The 18,563-nt window shown below is 37.0% G+C and overlaps 1 protein-coding gene across 1 annotated transcript; it reads right to left on the bottom strand.

The window, feature by feature from the left end:
• Window positions 1-1,087: 1,087 nt before the first annotated feature.
• On the bottom strand, window positions 1,088-9,212 carry LOC145782070 (RING finger protein 24-like). The gene is made up of 7 exons (XM_082593805.1): window positions 9,135-9,212; window positions 8,462-8,526; window positions 8,059-8,183; window positions 7,155-7,194; window positions 6,551-6,601; window positions 5,843-5,922; window positions 1,088-4,263 (listed from the first exon to the last, which is right to left on the bottom strand). The coding sequence occupies exons 2-7, from the start codon at window positions 8,462-8,464 to the stop codon at window positions 4,095-4,097; spliced, it is 468 nt and encodes a 155-aa protein (XP_082449931.1). The 5' UTR covers window positions 8,465-8,526; window positions 9,135-9,212; the 3' UTR covers window positions 1,088-4,094.
• Window positions 9,213-18,563: the final 9,351 nt, after the last annotated feature.

The following is an 18,563-nucleotide window of genomic DNA, read 5'->3' as shown; positions in this document are numbered from 1 at the left end:
GCCTTGGGCACGCTTCCCTTCAATTTTGCCTGTGAGAGAGAGATGTTCTAACTTTCCTTTTCGCAGCACGTGTCCTAAAAATTGAAGTTGTTTTTCTTTGATATTTTTTAGAAGATTGTTTGTTTGTTTGACTTGATTTAAAACAGTTTGGTTGCTTTTTCTGTCAGTCCAGGAAATCCTCTGCATTTTTCTGAATTATGTTCATCAAACCACCATCTTCGTATGCATTAGGGCCTTTCACTTTGCCTTCCAAAAAGCTTTTTGCGTGTGTAAAATAAATCTCATTTCATGGAAGAGACATTCAAGAGTGAGTGCCACTACTACTACTACCATTGTACTTAATTGCTAAACAAGGTGGAGCAACTTAACAATCAAAATAAAAGCATCACTGTAGTAAAGCCCAAGCAAAATTGCCGTGTTTCTCGTTTTTTTGTCCAAAAATAAGCAAAAACATGTTTTTTCAAAATAACTTCTTTTCTGTTGCAGTTAGCGTTTCATATTGTATTGACAACAAATAGGAAATCGTCCCTTCCGGTCATTTTGGCGCAAGTTCCAACTCTCTAGCTCTTACCATATTTGTCATAAGGCCAAAATAGCAAAAATCCGCTAGCTGGCACATCAAGATGACGTCATAATGAAAAAATAACGTCATTTTTGAAATCAGTGACGAAAATCCATTCAGAATTTGACCCGAACCTAATTTTCCTGAAAAGTCGCCTAATAGTGGGACACCCTAGTATAAATACTTAAACCTGTCGAAACCTTCCGGGCAAGTCAACTGCAACAGATTTCCTCCTTAGACTTGTTGAAACAGCATCAAAATGCATTCAACGTGTTTGCTGCTACTGAGATGAGATGCTGCGTAGAGTGTCTACTGTCTAGTTAAGAGTGTCTGAGTTTTATCAATTGCAAACTTGAGTTACGGTAAGAAAAGAAAACATTTATAGGAATAAGTGCACGATAAGTGGTTTAAAGTATTTGAGTAATAGCTGCTTAAAATGATGAAATTTCACTTAAGACGCTAACATGAAAAATGTAAACATTTTATCTTTAACATTTAGCAAAGACAACTTTTCACACTGTCGAGTAACCAATTTTATTTGGCAGCCAAAAACAAGAGTCTAAATGTTAAAGCAAAAAATCACATTATGTGTAATACCATGGAACAAAATAAAAAGTACAAAGAAGGTATATAAACAAATAATACTTCAACAGAAAATAAAATTACATTAAGTCAGTGTGTGTGTAGCAGGCAAATTACAATACCATTTCAAAATTTTTCTCTTAAAAAACTTGTGCACTAAAAAAATAACTTAATACTATAGAGGAAATCAAGACATTGAAATAGATAAAACTGATTTGATTTGTACTCATAAAACCTGGTATGCTGCCGAAGTGATAATAAAGCAATGTACAACTCTCCGGTAGCATTGCTCCATTAATCATTTTGACAACTTTTAAGCAGTTGTCAAAACTTCACAACGCTCGCTTATAGTGCAAAGGTGGCCGGTGCTGAAAAGATATTGTGCTTTATTCACTTTAGAAATTGAAAAAGAATGTACAGTGATGAAAAGAATAAGAGCAATAAAGTGATACTAATAGGAACAACTAGCGCAGTATGAAAAGTGTTCCATGCCCAGACAGCAAATCAATCGTTTTTACATTGAATCAACGTCTGCAGACGTTGAATTCAATGTAATAAACGGTTGATTGGCTGTCTAGTTGACTGCACAAGACAAAGCATACAACATACGAACGTTAAAGACAGGAACGCATTAGTTTCAAAGTGACATGTAACGGAGTTCGTAGAAATGACGTCGATATGTGGCGTCATGAAAACCGATTAATCGTAAACGTTCCGGTAATGTCGCCACGACTTAATTAGAAACAACCAGCAACACAAAACTAATTCACAGGTACCGTGAATTCAATAACAGTCTGTGTAAGAAAACCCGATTGAGCTTTTTCAATTGTTTCTCTAATGCACAAATCGCACATTGTATCAACGTTGTTTGATGAGAAATCATGACCGATGTCAGAACCCGGGTAGAAAATCAGTCTTTTCTTTAAAACGTCTGCATACTTTGAAACAATGAATAAAAGCATCGATATGATGGCTAGAAAATTGCAAAACAGGTGATTTGCGGAGACTAAATATTGTGACAATACGATTGAGGCAAGAGCAAATTTCAGCTAGCAAACGACGTCCTTTTTACATAGATTCAACGAATTTTGCTAGCTGTAATGCTGACTATAAGATCGATAGTCAACATGAGAAGTCACACAAAGCAAAGTTTACTTTCAAAGAAAATAGGCTTCCGGCGTTGCCAAACGTATGACTGTCATAGAGAAATTAAGTTTTATTATTTGAGATGACCTATCGTGTACTGTATAGACAATTCAGCCATGTAAATACTGTCTGGCGACGTTGAAACGATGTAAAATGCATTTTTAGCTGGCTGGGTACCTTCTCATGAATAGCCGCTGCAACTGAATCATTATAGAACGGATCTACAGTAATTTAGTTTACAATAATCGATGGCAAACTTGTAACTTTTACCCTAATCTTCGCAAGAAACAAACGATGAGTAGGTGCGCCACAAGACAGGCTTTTTCTATTGGCTATTGAATGTGTTATGAGGTGGATTCTGCATCCACGTGACGTAAATATTAAAATTGTTCCATTTGCCCCGCTAATCACACTTAAACCATTCCGTGCGACCACTCACGCAGATACTGACGTCATAGTCATTAGAGACGACAATGCAAGCCGTTACACCACATCAAAATTTGCCAAGGCTCAACTTATGTAAAAATGGCAAGTTTTCCAAGCCAAACCAAACATGAAAACCAGTGACATAAGCAGTGCATTAGTAAACAACACAGCACAATACCCAGACAGCAAAAATCCCCATGTTTTGCATCATTTTCTCTCTTTTGGAGTTGAAACGGCGTAAAAATGGAAATTTTTGTTTGTCAAGTACTGTAACAATGGAACGCCACAACGGAAGCTCGGTTTTATGAGAATGAAACCTGACAACCGTTTTTTTTTTTAATACCTGTTTCGCAGTTTTCGTTCTAAAATACATTTTGAATAGCCAGTGAAGTGTGTCTTCCGCAACATTCAGCTGTGTCGCAATCCATGAGTCAGTGCGACACAACGCATGGAGATTGTGTGATGTACCATATCATTACTTCGAATTACATGCAAACGAAACCAGTTGCAATTCCATGAAAAACTGCATTTGCACAAAGACTGGAGATAAGTGTCTCTAGGTGATTTGACGTGCATTGATTTGGATGACAGTCTCCGCTTTAGAATGAAAAATATATTGTATGCAAAACTGCATACGTCATACAGCACAGAATCGATCTCAGTGCCTATATCAATATTTATGGGTTCCAGCAGCTTGATCAACAGACTTGAAACAAATTTGATGCGAAAAATGAAAATGTTTTTGCAATCCATACAGTACTAACTGACGGTGATAGGCTGCGAATAGACTTTTCTAGCAGTTTCTCTTTTTTTCATCTTTGACACAAATTTTCGAAACCGATTATGTCATGACCAAGGAAATCGGGAGAAAATATTACAAACATCCCCTGAGATCTTTCTTTGAAATCTGAGAGCATTCCGACTTGCTGCCATGGTAATAAGGTTCACAGCACGGTGGCAAGTTGAAAAAAAAACTATGATTTCCCTTGTATCAGATTAAAACAAAAGTCAATGCATTTGTTAACGTTGCACCAAAAAGGGCCGGTGTTGCGTATCATCAAGAATAGATTAAATATGCTTCGTTAGTTCAATACCATTGCCCAAAAAATCAATGATAGGCTTACACACAAAAATCGTATAACATGCAACCGCCTTTAGAAACATCATTCCTCAGCAACATGATCAAGCAGTGCGGCGAGGTTCAGATGCGATCGTAGTCGATGAATCAAAATTGTTCATAATGAGTAACGCTAATAAAGTCGATATCGAAAGTTCGAATGCAGCCACAGACTACGAGAAGAAAAATAGAAATCGATAGTTCAAAGACAAAAAAGTAGGCAGAAGGAAAAACATTATTCGACTAGAACAGGTTGTGGTTTCAGACTTGACTTGGAAAGATTCCCGTCGCGTTTCCAGTGTTGGAAGACAAAGCGAACGAAGCCACTGACGTTCCAACCGTGTTGATTGTGCGGCGGTGGTGGCTGACTTGTACTTGAGCCAGGCATATGGGGCAGACCAATCTTACCTCTAACCACTTACACAAACACCTAAACAAGACAATTGAAAAAGGCTCATAATTACAAACATGAAAAATGAGACAAACATACGGCGACTTCAACAATCAACAAGGTAACCTCATAATGTTTATTCTACATTCAAAGATCATTGTTGGACTGAAAGCCTTCTGCTCTTTACACAGATAAAAAGGTTTCCCATACCATTACAAACTGTTTCATTAGTCAGATTTTTATTAAGGGACAAAACTGCCCTTAGGAAACTCTAAAAGTGGGAAGATATTAATTGAAGTTTGGCATTGTGTAAGCAGAAAGCGTTCAGAAACTTCCGTCATTATGTTAGATTAGATAGAAACCTAGGAACTTGCTGTTTACAGTTAACACTGGCCTTTCACAAACTTGTTATTTACCGTATATATTAAGTGTTTACATTAAACAATTGTCTTTGACCAGGATTAATTTTTCAAATATTGATTAAAGCACTAAAATTTAGTTTTTACCGTAAACAAACAATCACTAATATAAAATTCTATAAATCTGGTATGATGTATCAAGGAAATTGAAAATTCTGGAAACGTTATTTATCAAAGAAAAATCTCCGCAATTAAACTTGGACTTGGCATCTGCACCATTATATTTATTTAATTGTTGAACTGATATACCGTATAGCACTTATTCTGACTTGTCAAACCCATCTCGTTGATCCAGTAAATTGTAATTTGTTTTTTCGTAAAGTCTTATCGTAAAATACTGACTTCTATTACGCATCATCTCATGAAAAAACCTGACTTCTATTACGTTTTTCGCTCTCATAATAGCTTGTTGATGAGTCTTTGTGACGTCAGCCGCAATTTAATTTAAACCTAAGCGGCATCAGGGATTGCTTACATTTATAACACTGAAGATGAAGACAGTATAGTTTTCCAAACGTTTGTTTGCTGAACATGAGTTTGGTATCTACATTTTGGGCTCTTTATTTTTTGATTGGTATGATGTGATTTCATAAAACGTCACAAACTATCACAAACTCTAACATCATGACGTGAACGCTTAAGTGAAGCTTCTATTTCATTTGTGTCACAGGTTACATTGTATTGCAAAAAGCTCACCACAAGATTAGAAGTTGATATGTAAATGTTACTGCTTTAATTGACTGATGACTATGTTATTGATCTATAATTGATCTATTTCCATCATATTAACATATGGAGCAAAAACATGGTTAAACACAAAGAGACAAACAATAAAGCTGGCAGCAGACCAGAGACAAGTAGAGCATACCGTTCTGAATAATAAGAAATTAAATTACAAGAACAAAGAAGTCTTTAAAATGGCCAGCAATAATAATAATCATAATTGGAAATGAGCTGGTAGACATGTAGCAAGAATGAAGGACAGTAAATGTGCCAGAACAATTACGGTGTAAAATTAGAGACATTCAAGTAGAACAAGAGAAAGTCCAAACAGAACATGGCGGCATGATGCAAGAAGAAGAAACGATGGTATCACTTGGATGAGAACAGCAAAAGATACATGAGCGGGGAACCAAATGTGAAGGCTTTCTGCCAGCAGTGTTATGACGTTATGTAAATGTTGACAATCAAATACTCACTTTTTATGAAAAACGTGACTGCATGGGCAAATTGCTAACACTTCCTTATTCTTGAATTCGCACAAACAAACTGGACATATCTGCCAGTTAATATAAATTAGATTGGTTAACAAACTTTACAGTTACAATACTTTATTGCAAAATCCAATACTATATAATACTGCGTGCATTTCCACTCAAGACAATTTGACTTGAAAACTTTAAAGATTTCGGATTAAAAGCCAGTTACTCGTGATTGACGTGCGTCTAGACTTCTTGTTAATTGCAATAAATCGATAAGTTATAGCGCTAGGGAAGCAATGCACTGACACATTGGCGATAAGTTGGTAGCCTACTGTAAACTGTACATGTTTTTCAAAAAATAATACACATTAGATTTAAGGGAATTTCATGAATGTTGAGCTATCCGCCAAAGAACATCAGTACAAAGTTGAGTTTATTTATTCCAATAGAATCTACCTGAATAATCTTAACTGAAGATCGATTTTTAGCTGATTTTAGCTGTTTGAATAAATAGATTCTATTTTAATAAGCTTAACTGAAGATAATCTAGCTACTAGCTGATCGAAATTGATTTTTAGCTGTTTATGATTGAACTGACTCGTGTGAACATAAATTCGTTTGTAAAATATTTCTATTATGACCAGTCAGCTAATTACTATGCGAGCAAGCTTATAAAACAAAATGTTCAGAAACTGAAAACCTTACATCGTTTTTGGTTTCTTCTAAGGGATTATCTTTACGTTTGTTTAAGGTAACCTGCATAAAAATCATAACAATGGTAAGAAAAAAGGAAGCAATGAATTAACACCTTGTGCAATGTCATAAATAAAGCTTGCGAAAATGCGTAGCTGCAATTGTCGAAGCAAATTGACGGCGTAATGCACGCTATACCAGTTGCATGATTAATTGACCAAGTATCAAACAGGGTCCAGCAATAACTCTGCTGAGAACAACACTGCCAGTGGCACCAAGTATAATAATGAACCTTAACTGAATTTTATAAATTAAATGACAGGAAGGGAACAAAATTACCAGGTGTAAAACTGACGGCATTCCCAGCCAGGAAAATCCGTCCTTTATTACATTGATTCAACGTCTGCAGCCGTTGAATCAGTGTAAAAAGGACAAATTTTGCTGGCTGGGTTCTGGTTAGCCCACTTAAGATAAAAATAAATAAAATCATCAAAATCTCATTGAAATTGTTTCTAACAAATTATGTTGGTGATTGGTGAACTGTATTTTCTGATGCCATGTTATTGTAATCCGTTCTTCCTTTAGTAAATCTATTTCTGACAAATGAGAAACTCACTTTTCTGTAACCGCAAACTTTCGGCCCACGCTTTCTTAATCTGAAACAAAAAAAATTGGTTTTCGAACAGACATTTCACATATCGAAAATGTTGCTGTCATAAAAATTGCATTGAAGAAAGTTAAACATTTTATGTAGAATCTTCTTCAATAAAGATGAATGGTTCAGGATCTATTCTTGAACAGAATGTGTTGATGAAGATACATGTAATGGTAACAAAAGCATACATATATACCGCCTAGCTTTCAACCTAAAATAACTAACATGTTGTGATAATCATAGAGTAGATGACCAAGATACCAAATACTACAAGAGGTTGTAAGTACGGACATGCAGACCTTATATAATTATGCCATATAATTGATGTGAAATTTGAAGTACCAGTGACTTAATGACTCAGGAAATAACATGTCTTCAAAGTGAAAAATTGTGGGCTAACGTTTTATGAGAGAGCCAGACAAAGTGGCACTTATGACTGATGATTAGCTGTAGGCAGTCTCGCTCATAATTACAGTAACTCTGCAAAATAAATGGCTGGCTAGAAAACAATATATATATACGACAGATATTTTATTTTCTGTTCCAATTCACTTGATCACCTAAACTTCACAAAACCGTGAAAGAGTTGGGCCGAACTGTAACACGGTCTGTCCAAACACTAAAAGTGATTTATTGATGATGATCGTTTAACTTATGAAAAATACATCAAAATTAGTTACTAGTTCACTAAAGAAAACATATTGTCCATTACTTACATTCAGCTTTCATAACAAACGTTCTCTATTGTGGAAGAAAAAACTTTAAGATGTCAACACAAAACATCTGTTAAATTGCTACTGAGATAATATTGTGAAAACTAAATCAAATGATATTGTATTTTCTTTGAGCAACAAGAGTTACCAACCTGGTAAGACAGCAACAAAACAAAAAACTTATTGCAAGAATAAAAGTTCCAACAATAACCATTGGTAATACCATTTTGATTGAAAACGGATCAAATGACTCCTGTGTCTCTTCATTGTCACTGTCCTGAAAAAGTGTAAACAAATCAACAATTGGAAAATACGCACAACTTGATTAGCGTTAGGATGATAACAAAACTTTTTTATAGAAAAGTGCATTTACCATAAAAAAAGCACGAAGAATCTTGGCTTAACAACAGTCAATAAACACACGCTGCAGAAAAAACTGAATTGCAACGTTTTTTCATTACTTTGAAACAATAATAGTACCTGTATCCTAATCTTGACTACCCATTAACAATATTTATTCACAACTAGTATTGTTACGTCCTTAGGGCTACCTACCATTTTACAATACAATCTACAAGTTTGACACAAAATCTTCTTCCTTCCAGCAAAACAAATTAAATCTACAAAATAAACATAATAAATCAGTTCAGTTAGTTTAACAATTAGTTTATAGGACACGTAGTAGTCGTAGTATATTAATAGTGGTTAAAAGTTTAGTGACAGTTAATCAACTTTTAAGAGCTACACCATATGTATATGCAAAAAACTATTAGTTTCCTAGAGTAATGTACCGTGTTTTGTTGCCAAAGTCAGCTGCTACCCAAAAAACATATTACACAAAAATGCATTAAGCATACCAAAACAAGGTTTATGGTTGCATCAGTTTGTAGAAGCTTTAAGCAAGTGACATCTAGGCCAGGTTAACAGTAATTCTTTGAACTTTTTCTAGTTCTTAAGGCGACTAGTTATAACAAATGAAAAACACGGAGGTCAATCAACGTTTATTCTAAAAACTAAATATAATTACTTGTTTGTCTTTACATTCATACATTTCATTGTAATGTATAATATATTATATTCAGTAGGCCCATGCTCACATCCACAAATTACACCATTATGTACAATGTACATTGTATTATATACTGATCCTATCTACATTTTACAACATCACAAAGTCTATGAATGCACAACTGCTTTTTTAAAGTTACAACAACAAAAATTTTCTTACCTAAAAGTTATGTTGTATTCCACTAACAATGAAGACAAAAATATACTGTATCAATTATTCAATATGTTTCAACTAGTATGGAAGAAAGAATGTATTTAATGATGTTTCTTGATTCAGACAATGCTATTTATGAATAGCCAACAACACTGTTTTAATTTTTGAAACAATTAAAACAGTGTTGTTGGCTATTCATAAATACTTGGACTGAATTTACAGTGTTTCAACAAAAGCAGTTAACTAGCAGCCCTGACAATTGAAATCAAGACCTCCATCTGCACAGGCAGCACAATTCATGATGTAAGCTACTGAAGATCAATCTATCCGCGCAGCTAATTCGGCGGACCACCAATGGGGCTTGGAGTGGAAAAACAACTTCACAAGTCTTCAAAGCTTTGTCTCTAACACAGACCTGCACCAAACGAAAATACTTTTGCCAAGAAAGGCCTGAGCGCGGCTTAACTGCTTGCATAGTGCATACTATTACTGGCATCAAACTATTCCATTCCAACATGCATAAATGGGGGATAGCACCACCCACAATATTTGCGTGCGACAAGGCGGAACATACCACACCATCTGCAACTGCGCCACCTGTGTGTGAGAACTGAATAACCAGGCAGTACAATGGCTTCTCGGCACATGCTCAAATATCTAGCCCTGAGTAGTGAGTAATGGCTACTGCTGAAAGGTGGTAAAATGCAAAGTGCTTCGACTCTTGGAGAAGTGAAGAAAAATGGGTTGAGAAGAAGAAAAGATTTGTTAACTGTATTATGCTTAAATGTATTAATCATTTTATTGCATCTAAAGTAAATCTGAAATCTTATATAAAAAATACATCTATATCTAGGGATGGGCAAAATAGAAGAGTAAGCTATTCTAGAATTATTCTAAAATAATTTTTCGAATTTAGAATACCTATTCTAGAATAATTTTTTTTAATGTCAGAAAATGTCAAAAAGCTTTGTTTTCATTCTGGTTTTATTGAAGACACATAATGGAAAGTGGCAACAAAACGAAAAACAATAGTAACTGCCTAGGAGAGCAAATCTTTGTGGCAGTGAAGAATGTTTAAAGCTTCTAAATGCTCGCCAGTGAGCCGTAATCGCAGTTTTCATGCTGTTAATCCAGCACTCGAGAAGGGTCTTCTGAGGATGCAGAAGTGGCTAAATACTTCCTTGCAAGATCAAACAACAGGGGGAACTTTTCTTGATTTTTGTTCCACCATTCAACTGCATCGCTATATAGCACTTTTGCCTTAAGGTAGGATCGGTTTCGAACGGCAACTCAAAGCTGTTTGTTGTCATGGTTACTTGATGCTGAAGTATTTGTCGCCTCAACACCGGAGCTCAATAGATCATCATCATCATCATCATCATCATAATCCATCGTCGGTTTGTTCCCCACTAGTGGGGGTGGCCGATTGTTTTCGTGCAGCAATTGTTCTAATCCCTTCTCTCCATTTCACCCTGTCCCTTGCATCTTCCTCCTTCAGTCCGACTTTTTTAAATTCATCCTTCACTTGTTGTTTCCACGTTCTTCTTGGACGACCGCGTTTCCTCTTCCCATCCACCTTTAGATCTAGTGCCTTTCTAAGAAAACTTCCTTCCTCCCTCCTTATCACATGTCCATACCATCTTACTCCATTTGCCCTTGCCAGTTGGTCTATGGTCTCTCTCATCCATTTTATTGGATTGGTGCATTGTTGCGGCAATTATGACACTAGGTGTAACGGTAGCCTCACCCAGAATTGAACTGTGTTCCATGTTTTGTGTGTACGATAAAAATAGATGCAAATCCACAGCACAACGGTCTTCCGACGCCTACAAACCGCACTGGTAAAGAGAGCTGGCTAGCTGTCGTTAAGCCGAATGTAATTGGTCGGCGAAAAATCGGTAAAAAATTTTGGTAGTCTGAAAAGTGGATATTTTTATTTCGGTTTGGAAAATTCGATTAGAAATGTCATTTCAATTCGAATAATTAGATATTCGGATTGTAACTATTCGATATTCTATATTGCCCATCCCTATCTATATCGTACATCCTTATAATATGTAACACTAGCCCAACCAGGCCTTGTAGGTTTTAAGCTTCCCGCCACATTAAAGCAAGCAAATAAACACTGTGTCTCAGGTTATGGTTGCTGAAAACCTACATATACAGGACATACAGGCAAGTAGCTTTGTTGTTTGTTATTATCACATTTCTAGCTGCATTTTTTTTTACTTATCTGCCATGAAAATGTAAAAACGGCACTGTTTGTTTTACTGGTGATGTAAAAAGTAACATTTTGCAACTCTTTCTGGTGAATACAGCAAACATAATTAACTCATCATCATCCATTTGAGCATATTCGAACACCATAATGTAGTTCTTTTAAATGTTTATGGCATTAATTTGGTAGTTCCAAATTCAAGGAGCACTCGGTCATGTGCCCCCAAAACCGAGAAAAACATGTAGGTCTACTTTTTTTACAAAAGTTTCTTGAAGACCTTGCTCGTTCAATATTAGCATCAGCTAAATGACATTATTAGACACACATGTTTTCAGTAGTGATTTTAAAGAGTAGAAACAAAAACTATGAAAATAATATTTAGAGATGTACCGATATATCGGTATCGGCAATATCGGCCATTTTTTGAGTATCGGTATCGGCAAAATTTGGCCGATACTCAACATGTAAAAAAATGCGTTTGCTGCGGATTTTCTGCAGAAACAAAGATATAGATATTTTAAAGTAGTAACTAACGTCACATTAATGTAGAAAAATAACAACCTGTTCAAATTTTTGATACCTCACACTCCCATGACTTCATGCGCGCACCTTTTGGCATTGTTTGCTTATAGCAATTCTTTCACTCAAACAAAACGATTTGTTTCAGCAGTTTTGCGTTGTTCGATTCTTAAGTTGTGAAGGAGACTCAATTTCTTCAATATTTATCATTTGTGTTGTTTTTTTTTTACTTTCAGCAGAGGATAAAACCAGGCCAAGACTACCCTGGTAGCAAAAATGTATAATTTTGCATTGTTTTTATGTTGCTAAACGTTTAAAAAACCCGTGTAACTTGGTTGTTTTTAGTAAGCTGGTTCTATCAGTTTGTGATTTAATTTCCACCTTTTGTTGTAATAAACTCACCAAGCTTAAACAATGTCATGGCAGAGTAAGTAGGCACAAAATGAAAGCAATGGGACTGCGAATCCTCACTAAACTAATCAATAAATGGTCTTGTTGCTCCTAAGATGACAACCTCAATGTGAAGGAGCGTTCTTCCCGGCTATTAGCACAAGGCTGAGCACTCACTAGTACAGCGAGCTGTTGCGATTCGCTAACCATAACGGTGTAGCTTCCACGCTTCCACAGTCATTTAGACCATCCAATCAACTATATGTTTCTCTGCAGCCGTTTTGTAGCAAAAATTGTGACATCGACAAGAATTGAAATGGCTAGTGTGGAAGCTACACCGTTGTGGTTAGCGAATCGCAACAGCTCGCTGTACTAGTGAGTGCTCAGCCTTGTGCTGATAGCCGGGAAGAACACTCCTTTCTTCACATTGAGGTTGTCATCTTAGGAGCAACAAGACCATTTTGATTAGTTTAGTGAGGATTCGTAGTCCCATTGCTTTCATTTTGAGCCTACTTATTCTGCCATGACATTATTTAAGCAGTGGTGAGTTTATTACAACAAAAGGTGGAAAATAAATCACAAACTGATAGAACCAGCTTACTAAAAACAACCAAGTTACACAGGTTTTTTAAACGTTTAGCAACGTAAAAACGATGCAAAATTATACATTTTTGCTACCTGGGTAGTCTTGGCCTGGCAAAAGCTTTTTAACCAAACGACAAGCGCCCTTAGGTTGCACATTACTTGTCGAATAGTTTTTGTACGACTACACAAATCACTTGGTTTACATTTTACATCTTATTATCAATTATGATAGCCCATTTGGAGAGTTTGGGCAAACACTTTATTAATTTTTCCGAAACCCTTATTATGATGTAATGTTTCTTCCCCCATACCCCAGTCCTCAATTACGGTGACCTTTCATTACTAAAACCTATTATTATGACACAACAATGCGGTTGAGATTGGATTCTTGAATCTTTAATAAATTATTTTTTTAATAGTTTTATGCAAATAAGGTAAAACTTAGCATTTGACATAATTCCTTGCAAATACCAAAATTGCTTCTTTTTGTAACACCAAAGTATCGGCCAAAGTATCGGTATCAGTATCGGCCTAAAAAAGTGATATCGGTATCGGCCAAAATATTGGTATCGGTACATCTCTAACAATATTCCACATAAGTATGCCGCTCACTCAACTAGTTATCAGTTAAATAAAGTTATCATGAAATGTGGCTGACATAGGCTACTATAGGAAAACGGTTCTTAAACAGGTTTGTGTGAACCACTTCAGATGTGGAGGTTATATACATTTCAATGGTTGTCATATTGTATTATTTTAGAAATGAAATAAATTTTTGAAAAAAGGTGTAATTAAAATAACTTCTGTTCTCAAAGATAACTAAGCACTGTTGCACTTGCACCTTGTGTACTGTGTAGGCTTTGTTTAGTCTAGCTTTTTTATTTGTTCCATTTGGAATCTTCATTCATTTCACTTTAATGAAAAAACACCATGACCTGGCCACTTTTGCAGTTCTTTATTTAAGTGAGCTGCAGTTGAACTCAACCGTTAATTACATCGTTCAGCTTTATGTACAGCAATTAGTTTATTTTGATTAAAAGCAATTTTTTTACAGGGTGGTCCACAAAAATGTGACACATTTCGTTTGTTCATAATTTCTACAAATCTGAAGATTTTTCAAAATCCTTTCAGCCGGAGATGGGTCATAGCTATAAGTTTTTGCCCTCAAAAGCGCTTTTGTAAAAACGAACCGGTTTCTGAGTTATTTTAATATTTGATAATATGTTCGATCGCTGCTGAATCATCGCTGCCACTCTCACATTGAAATTGTCTATTACTCTCCCTAACATGTCCCTTGGAATTCTTCTAATTTCTTTTCTAATGTTTTCCTTCAGTCTGTCAATGGTATCAGGATTGTCCTGGTAGACTCTAACCTTCAGATATCCCCAGAAGAAGTAGTCAGGAGGGTTAAGATCAGGTGAATATGGCGGTCAGGGGTTGTTGGTCCTCCTTGAAATCAATCGATCCCCAGGAAAGTATTGATGCTGATACTCAAGGGTACGATTGGAACAATGTGGTGGGGCACCATCTTGCTGGAATACAGCTGTATTCAAGTCGGTCCTCCTTCTCCTCCTTACTGCTGGAATGAATTGTCGTCTGAGCAATTTGATGTAACGTTCAGTGTTAACAGTCACCTGGCATCCCTCGTCGTCCTCAAAAAAGTAGAGACCAAAAATGCCATTACGTCCTATTGCACACCAAACTGTGACTTTTGTTACACTCAAGGGTGCTTGCACATGCGCATGAGGCTGTGCTTCTGCCCAAAATCTCATATTTTTTTGTTCACATGGCCACTCAAATGGAAGTGGGCCTCGTCGCTAAAGAGAAGCACATCCAAAAGACCAGGATTGTTCTCAATCCGTTCACTGATTTGCTGACCAAATTCAAATCGTTCATCCTTGTTGGCTTGACTTTGAGTCTGAAGAAGCTGAATTTTGTATGGGAAAAGTTGCAAGTCAGCATGAATAATTCTATTGACAGAAGATCTTGAAATCCCCACTTCCTGAGAAAGTCTTCTGGTGGATTTCTGTGGAGACTTCTCCACACGAATTCGAACATCGTGAACTTTTTCGGGGGTTCTTGCGGTGGAAGGTGGACCACAATGGTTCTTATTATTGTTAGTCACACTGCCAGTGTCTCTGAACTTCTCCAACAAGCGTTTGATAGAATTCCGAGACGGTGTTTTCCTTCCAGGAAAGTCATGACGAAAATGTCTCTGGGTCAAAATTACAGATTTTGTCGAAAAGTAATGTTCAATGATTTTTGTCCGCTCAGCCACTGAAAATTGATATCCCGGCTCCATACTGCTACACATAAAACTTATAGCTGTACTCTATAACTAACCTGAAAATCAAGAGGTAAAATTAATTTTTATGGAAATGACTGATAAACAAAATATGTCACATTTTTGTGGACCACCCTGTATAACAAATTGTGTTTACTACTCATTAAATTAGATAAAACAGAATCCCTGATGTGGCCAAAACATGTGTAGGGAACTGCATATCGTGTGTGTCTTCATCAAGAGTCTCAAGTGTCTTCTTCAAGAGAAAGATCACTGTTGAAAAGGAATGAGCATTGAGCACATGAGTTTAATCTCACTTCATCAAAAAAAATATAAAAAAAAAAACAACATAGATTTTGTGGAGCTGGTGTACAAGTCTCTTCCCTGATGATGATGGCGTATGAGCGATCTTTCCAGGCTAGATTGGAGGGCAGGAAATCTTCAGCCACTCAGCAGTCTCGTTGTCCAGGACCCTCAGACCATGCGCACCGTGTGGAGGCCGGTGGGTTAGGCAGTGGTGGATGACATGGTCTGCGGTCTGTTCCGTGGCACCACACTCGCATTCTGATGAAGGAGCCAGGCCCCACTTGTGCATGTCCGAACGAAAGCGCCCTATGCCAGTTCGCAGGCGGTTAAGCCTGACCCACGCAAGCCTTGCGAGGAACATCCCTGGTGGACGGGGATCGGCATCGGGTATGAAGTCACGGAGCATGGAGGTGTGATTTTGCCACTCCGTGTTCCACATGTGGTTTGTCCAGTGTGCCGCACTTAAACCAAGTTCTTCTGCGTTCTTAAGTAGTTGTTGTGCGGCAGGCACAAAGAGGCGTCTTGATTTCAGCCGCGATGAAGAAAGCCTGAAGCTTTCATGAAGGATGCCATGATGTCATAGATTGGAACTGAACAAAAAGATAGGGTGAAGAAAATATAGGTTTGTTCCGTGAGTCAATTGCCTTCTTGACTTGTAATTGCGTTGAATTTGCATAGCTTCTTTGCTTTCTGTGATCAGGCCTGCCTGCAGACCCAGATGTTTCATTCTTAATTATCGCTTTTGTGGCATGCCGGGAGCCGATGTGTGTGGAGAGACTATTTAGTATTTACCTTGTGTTAAGACTCTGTATAGGTAAAACAAGCGAGATGATGCCAGAACGCCTTTACGAGATGTGTAGACTACTATGAATTTGAGTTAATCGTTTTGACGTTTGTACAAAAAATCAGGTTGTTATCCCCACTTCAGACTTAATAAATCAAAACAAAGTTGTGACAGGAAGGAGGGATTGTTGGCAAGGATTAAGCTCCTACTATTGTAACCAAGGGTAAAGTAGCTGCTTTGGGTTTTGACTAATACATTACCGTAGCTGCTTTGGGTTTTGACTAATACATTTGCAACGTCACAATTCCATTGTTTAGCAATGACTACATTGAAAGAGAGACTCCTTTTTGATCTTTGTATTGTATTGGGCGCAAATTAGATTTTGAAGGCAGTGTAAGTCACAAACTTCAATCTTTACCAACCGATTTTTGCGCCCCTATCAATGTGGTGCACATGACTCGAGCCATGCCTGCCATACCCTAGGTAGCCTACGCCACTGCTTGGTTGACAGCGCGACATAACATATTTATAATAATCTTACGATTCAATACGAGAGCCACAAAATTTATGTTGTCGAGCCACATGTGGCTCGCGAGCCGCAGTTTTCCCACCGTTGATCTATCGTCTTAGGTTTTCCACACAAGCTTTACATGCAGTTTGTGGAGCCCATGATTTGTCCTGATCACCCAGGCGAATTTTAAAGTATGCAAGATATGCTTGTTTCACAAAACTTGTTATGGTTTGCCTTTGGTTAGGAACAGTATAACTGCCACATATGTAACAAAAATCATCAGGATCATTTCACACTTTCTCCTTGAAGATGCCATCCTGCTACTTATTCACACCACAAACAGAATTAACACCAAGTTGCTAATATGAAAAAAATTGAAAACATGAAAATTCAAATAGGAATGAGTTATAGACAAGTTTCACATTTAAATCTTCCCATTCAGCGAAAAAGATAAACCCGATGTTATATATCAAAAAGTGGAGTGGTACTTGGTCACAGCAGTAAACCATAATCTCTTCGTGGGAAAATTGTAACATAAGATTCCCGAATCCGTTCATCTGCATGTAATGACCGAAAAAGAAACACTCCTTTGAAACGTCTATTCAAAATTGTATTTCTGTAAAATTAGCCACTTGGCTGTCGAAAATGGGATGCAACGCCGTACACCACTAAAACTTGTCACTACAGAACAGATTACTTGGATAAAGACGGAATTTTTGTCCAGCTAGCAAGCACTAAGCAAACAGTTAAATGTGCGACTAACTCTCAAGCAACCATTTCACGAATGACCAGAATGGATAGCAATATCTCAAACTCACGTACGCAGTACTGTGACGCAATAGTGAAAGACATTGTCACGCAATTCAAACAGGTGTTCAAAGCTGGTGATCCAATGTTTCATGTTTAAACAGGTTTGACACAAGTCTTACGAACGATGGTGCAATTTTGGCTCATTTCTAAGAAAAATTCCATGACGTAAGATTCAGTAGACCTGAACGGTTTTATATGACGTTTGATTTGTATAGAGATTGGCCGTAACAGTACTAAACATTCAGGCGAAAGTGAATGTAACCCTGCCTGTAAGGGGTGGTTTATGGATAGTTCTCAGAAGGTACATAAGTTGGATGGTCTACTATAGACAGATGGTCCACTAGCCAGATGGTCTAGGTGACTTGTTTGACCAGTGGACCATCTATCTAGGGGGCCTTCTGACTAGTGCACCTTCTGAAGATAGGTCGGTCGAACTCCAATGGTCATGGTGTCATCATACATCTTCAAATGTTACAAAATAAAATCATTTCATTGATTATGACAAATTTTCAAACACTATTGGCTCATAAGGTCTTTATAAAACGGTAACAGTAAGAGAAAATTCGGCCAAAAAGCCAATATTATGAGAAAAAATATCATGCAAAAATTACAAAAACCTGATGTGATGGATAAAATCTGATGTGATTTTTGAAATCAGCAGCCTCAATATACCCCAAATCACATCTTACATTGCAGACACAAAATTTTTTATCTTTTTTGTTGGCCTGTGTATTGTGTAATGTATTTACCGGAATGGCCCGTTTCGGTGAATCCGACCCCTTAACGGGGGATTTTTTCAATCTTTTTTTTAAATTATTGGGTACTGTAGCCTAATTATCATTGCTGTTTTAGGGTTAGGGGTTAGAGGTTAGGAACTCACCGAATAGTAGCAGACCCTGTATTCACAAACAGCTTTTGCTTGGTTAAATGCTGTTCAGTGTCCACACATTTCACCCTATATTGACGGTCGAAAACAAAAAAGTCGTAAGTAACATTTTTGAAAATTTCCCTTTTTTGCATTTTCAAAA

This window comes from Aplidium turbinatum, chromosome 13 (assembly GCF_918807975.1).
Source record: "Aplidium turbinatum chromosome 13, kaAplTurb1.1, whole genome shotgun sequence".
NCBI classification, from domain to species: Eukaryota; Metazoa; Chordata; class Ascidiacea; order Aplousobranchia; family Polyclinidae; genus Aplidium; species Aplidium turbinatum.
This window is presented reverse-complemented; position numbering and strand designations above follow the sequence as displayed.